General features: G+C 32.5%; 1 protein-coding gene across 1 annotated transcript; it reads right to left on the reverse strand.

The window, feature by feature from the left end:
* Positions 1-593: 593 nt before the first annotated feature.
* On the reverse strand, positions 594-2240 carry LOC120270213 (mannan endo-1,4-beta-mannosidase 5-like). The gene is made up of 5 exons (XM_039277243.1): positions 1890-2240; positions 1580-1774; positions 1371-1493; positions 1076-1278; positions 594-963 (listed from the first exon to the last, which is right to left on the reverse strand). The coding sequence occupies exons 1-5, from the start codon at positions 2238-2240 to the stop codon at positions 594-596; spliced, it is 1242 nt and encodes a 413-aa protein (XP_039133177.1).
* Positions 2241-6005: the final 3765 nt, after the last annotated feature.

Here is a 6005-nt window from a genome sequence, read left to right on the forward strand (position 1 = left end):
TCAGTCATCTGCAAGGCATTTTATTGTGAATTTAATCAACGGACGGATAACTGCCGTGAAATCCATGACTATTTTGTAGCGGTTATAAACCGTCATGACAACTGCCGCCATATTTGATTAGTGACGATGTTGTTAACACTAGACAAAGCCGGCACCCATTCAGCTGGAAATGCCTAGATGGTCAAATATACAAAGCCTTTATTGCAAAGTGCTCGTTGAACTAGAAAGTACTTTATTATTATTATTATTACGGCTATTATATATTATTATTATCTATTTTATATTTCCACTCGTATGCTCATGACTACTGTGTCTTTTTGGTAGATGGCTCTTTCAGTTTTTTGAAATCATCAAATGACAGGGTTTCTTCAGATCAAATGCCAGGTATAATAAACAAAATCCCAAACCACTGAAACAAACTTTGAAATAATTATTTCGTATTAATCAAACTTTTTATTATTACATATTCATTCCAATGCCAAACAAACAATCAAGAAAATCGTTACTCTCCAATTGTTTTCACCATCTTCAATTTATTCTACTACGTACTCTCTTTCAAATAATCATCTTGTTCAATAATAAAAAAAAATTAATTAGTTGATCATATGGCTCAGACTGGCCATTGCATGGGACTGCCTAGTGATCAGCCCAGCCGTGGATGGATGCTCTGAGAGAATGATCTCATATCCATCATAGTAATTTTGCATCCCTTCAGCCATGAGCTGCCACACAAGACCTCCTCCAAAGGTACCATCACTAGATTTTGCAAAATTGTAGATGTTCCAGTAAATGGTGCTCATATACTTGTCCCTTGCTATCATTGAGTAACCAGGATCTTTGTCAGACTTGCCAAATTCAGCAATCACTATTGGTTTCTTCAGTATTTTGCTTGCATCATTCCAGTGACTCCACATCCATCTTTGTGCAAATGTTGTCTGATCTGCTTCACTCTTTCCTGACAGCCTACATGCATTCATATATTAATTAGAATTTGTTATTAAATATATATATATATATAGAGATATTGATTGATATATGGACTATATATATTTAGAGAGCTGAAGTGTGTGCTCACCAAACATCAGGATAAGCATGGATGGTTGCAAAGTCAATGGTATGTAAAAGATTGCTGGTGATGAAGTCTGTGCCAACTTGATAACCAGGGTTGTATTGCTTCTTCTCAGGCATTGAATCACCATAAAACCCTTCCATTCCAATCTCTAGCAAGTGCTTGTTGTCTATGGATTTAGTATAAGCAGCCATCTCTTCCACCCAAGCCTGCATGCGCATGAAATCAAAGTTATGATCAACCATTTACGTGATCTGTATGCATGCACGCACGTATTAATTCCTTTGTCATGCATACTTACATGCACTGTCTTTCCGGAGTAGTCTACTTGACAACGTGGCTCATTGATCAGCTCCCAAGCCATGATTGTTGGATCATCTTTGTAGACAACTTTTGTGATGGTATTGTATCTTGTCAATACTTTCTGCAATCAAAAAAATATTAAATTGATCATATATATACAGTGTACATGCATGTCCATCATCAGAATCTTTATACTACTCTAATTACCTTGATATGGTTCTTGTAATAATTTTTTACAACTGTGTTTGTAAAGAAATCATCTTCACCACTGACCCACTGTCCTGCATCCTTAGCCCACTGCACATACTGCGCCTTTCCTCCAAAGTCCTTGAAGTTGTTAGCGAGGCTCAGAATCAATCTGATTCCATATCTCTTCGCCTCCGAAACCACAAAATCCAGTGACTGTAAACAATTAACAAGCAACATTTCAATATATATCGATCTCTACTCAAAATAGCATTAATGATAATAAATGAATTTAGCTAAACACATGATGCACATCAAGAAGCTACTGAACCTGAAAGACTCGTTCATCATAAACCCCAGGAGACACCTGAAGAGCCTGGTAACCGCCATCACTGAAAGCCCAAGTCCTGCAAACACTAAGACCGGCCGCGGCCGCATCACGGAACACTTCAGAGACTTTGCCTCTCTGTGCAGGATCCACACCTATATGCATCATCCAGTATGAATTGAAACCATTAAAGAGGAAAGGAGAGCCATTCAGAACAAACTGATTCCTTTGTATCTTAACAAACCCATCTCCATTCACTAATAGTACTCTTGCTTGTGCTTGTGCACTAGTAAAAATAGAAAGACCAAGAACAACACAAGCAAATAAACAAGAACAAGCACCAAAACGAGCCATTTGATCTTGAAAAGAAGAAGAAGAATTGGGAGTGATGATGAGTTTGAGGAAGAGTTGGAGTATTTATAATGAATGAAAAGTGGAAAAAGAGGGAGACGTGCATGAAAATGAGGAGAATTCGGTACTCTAAGCTTGGATGATAGCTAAAAGATGTTTTTTTTTGTTAGTTATTTATTGGGAGGGGAGATGAATGTTTGGATTGATGGCGGGAAGGGATGACGGCGGAGTTCACGTGGGCCGTTACCACTGACTTTGGCGCGCTGCTAACTAATGGTTTGAATAACGACCATAACTTATAACAACTTAGATATATGCTTTTCTAGTTTTCTGGCAAACTGTTTTATGGTTTATGAATCATGATTTCAGGGTTGTGTAACTTGTGTTTGTATATTTATATAGTTTTATTATGATAACTCTTTTAAGATTTGATTTGATACCAAAATAAATAAAGCATAATGATGTAAATTTAAAACATAATAAGAGTAGTTATCTAATAATAAATTTTCAATGTTATCTCTAATAAAAAGATATTGTTGATGGTTAAAACTTTTTTTTTTTTATCGGAGAAACACATCATAGTCATACTAAAACATAGGCCAATAAAAATATATCATATACGCCCAAAATAATGTATCAAAAATCATAGTCCTACAATAATAAATCTCTCTAATATGTAATTCTTGAAGGGTGAAAAATACGACTTCTTCTACATGAGACTGACCCAATAAACAATAAATAAATAGTTCTCTATATCAGTTTTCTACCCAAATCCGCCTATGCACTTACACTAATCAAGTGCAAGGGAGTGAGACACCAATAATTAACTCTCCCATTGAAATAATTCATTCATTCTCATCACATTATTTAACTTTTTTATTTAAAAATATATTATGTATGTATTTTTATTGTGTTATATCATGTTTATCTCCTGATCAATATTCATCATCCTGTTGGCCTAATTACTACTCGATTTTCATAAAATAAAAAATTATATATTAAACTATATATATATAGTTAAAGGATTTTTGGTGCAGTTTCCATAAATTCTAAAACATTAATATTGATTTTTAGCTCATTCTCATATTTTAAAAAAATTATAATCTATAAAAAAAATTAATAGAATGCAGAACAAGTTGTCAGAACTAGAACGAAAAGGAAAACAATCTAGTTATATACTTAAAAGTGACTTTTGTAATTTTAGATACCAAAATATCATGACTAACATAAATTTACTTGCCGTATCTCAAAGCAAACATATTTGCCCTTAATTTGTGATGTAATATATAAAATAAATAAGTAAATCATTATTCATTTTTTTAATTAAAAAAAAGTGGATTAGGTGTTACCTGTTGTCATTGGTTGAAGCCGCAATTTGGTTAATGCAAATCAAGATGAGTATTAAAAATAATTAATTTAATAATTAATTAATATATATGGGGATGGTGAATGAATATTTTGGAAATTAAGGTTACTAAAGGTGAAACTAAAATGAATGGATAAGATGCAAAGTTCCTTTTGGTATAACTTGTCGTTGAAGAGAATGATTGAATGCCTTAATGTTAGTTATAACACTTTGGTTGTGGATGATGTATGATGCCACATGATATATACCGAATCATATATAAGAAATCCAATGGATGGAGATTGGAATGGATAAAGTGGGTTCATTAAAGTTTACGAATTAGTTTGTATGACATGATAAAGAGTCTACTTTGACGTAGACCATTATGTATTATAAGCTTAATTAACTTCATGCATGCATGCGCATCTTCTCCATGGCCTTCTTTGATGCACGCATGACAACCACTAGCACTATATATGCAATAGATTGTCACATGACAATGGGCAAGCATAGCAGTATTCATATAATTTTTTTGTATTCTCTCTATTCTAAAATACAGGATATTGCATAAGAATTAGAGATAATATTAAAATTTTAAAAATTTAACATAAAAATCAACCATATTACTAAATTATTACTCTCTTAAAACCATATATTTCTTGGGACTATAAATATTACTTTTTTATGTATATAACTTAGAAAATTGAAGATGGATAAAATTGAAAAAAAATAAATAAATATTGTCTTGATATTATAAAACGACAACTATTTTGAAATAATTTTTTCTTAAAATAATTAATATTTTAAAATGGAGCTAGGGAGTACAATTTATAATAAATGGGTCTCTTATGCAATGAATCATATCCCTTCTTTCTAGGGCTGCATAATAAAGAAATTTATCAGTTTTATTTGGCTCATGCAAATGTTTTTAATGTGTAGATGACAAATTTTCATTGCCTCATGTAACATGGGGTACTAAAACTATGAAAAATAAATTAGTGACAGTTTGATAATATGATGGAAGGATATGCACATATATTTGCATATTTGAAAGATTTGGCCTTTGAAAAGTATATATATATATATATATGTTGAATATGTAAAATTTGGTTTATCTAATATAAAAATTTATTTATATCATTACAACGATGAATTTCTATCTCTGTGAATAATATATGCAGTTACATGTAATATTGAATATAAGTTGATACTATGATGGTTAATTTTGTATGAGGTCATTTAACTTTGTTTGTATTTTATTTCGGTTATTGAACTTCAATTTACATTAAAAAAAAAAATCACTTAACCCGATTCAACGTGGTTGCCGGGAAATCACAATCAACTCATGCTCAACACGACAACACCTCACCATCTTACGTGGAGGCTCCAGCTCAGCCTGTCTTGCCACCAAAGGGAAGTAAGGTCATGGTAGCTTAGTTGGAAGCTAAGTCAGCGACTCCTCCTTCCTTAGCGTTGCCCTTATGTAGAGAAGCACTCGAAGCACTCGAAACCGAGTGAAGCTGTGGGAGCACATTAGCAGATCGTTGGGCCAGGATGTCTGGGACGGTGGGTGGAGCTATTACATTGAACCCGCCGGTGTACTAACGTAGGAGATGAATTTTTTTTGTTTGACAATGTATAAGGCCATTCGGCTTTTGTTATAATTTGTATTAATGCTTTTCACACTTGAGCGTGGCTTTGTAGTTTGTATTTGTTATAATTTTGTTATAAGGGTATTCTGGTTATTATTATTATTATTATTATTATTATTATTATTATTATTTTGAAGATATAGTTTTGATTTTGATCATCTCATGATCTACTGCGTGGAATTTATTGATTGATTGGATTTAAATTGCTGAATTTAAGCAGCAAGGATAATAATATGTAATCAACTGTAAATGTTGATTTAATTGTTCAACTTCTAGAAACACTTGAAATGCTGAATTTGAGCAGCCAGGATATGATCTCATGGAGTTTGATGTTATCATTAATTCCATGTGCATTTTTAATGAAAGCAATTTTTAATCATACATGACAAGTGGATATTTAGTTTTTATTTTGTTGTTTTCATTTGCCTTAAGCAGCTAGGATACATGTGACTCTTATCTCAAATGCTAATAAAAAAATCTTTGATCCATTCATCAAGCTGCTTGATGCCATTTCACCAGATTATAATTATCTAGCAAAGCAATATAACCTGGAGAAACAACAAAGTGCATGTATACACAATTTAGTTATCTGTAATTGATATCCTGCAAATCTCCTCCAAATGATTATGAAAATTAGACAACCTACAATAATTTCTATACATCCAAGATAAAGTTTCCTTTCATTTAAGTCAAAAAGTTTAATTAGGACATATAAATCAATTACATCCAGCAATGTTGTAGATGAAACCATTTCAACATGTAGACATTTGC

This window comes from Dioscorea cayenensis, chromosome 10 (genome assembly GCF_009730915.1).
Source record: "Dioscorea cayenensis subsp. rotundata cultivar TDr96_F1 chromosome 10, TDr96_F1_v2_PseudoChromosome.rev07_lg8_w22 25.fasta, whole genome shotgun sequence".
Classification (NCBI taxonomy): domain Eukaryota; kingdom Viridiplantae; phylum Streptophyta; class Magnoliopsida; order Dioscoreales; family Dioscoreaceae; genus Dioscorea; species Dioscorea cayenensis.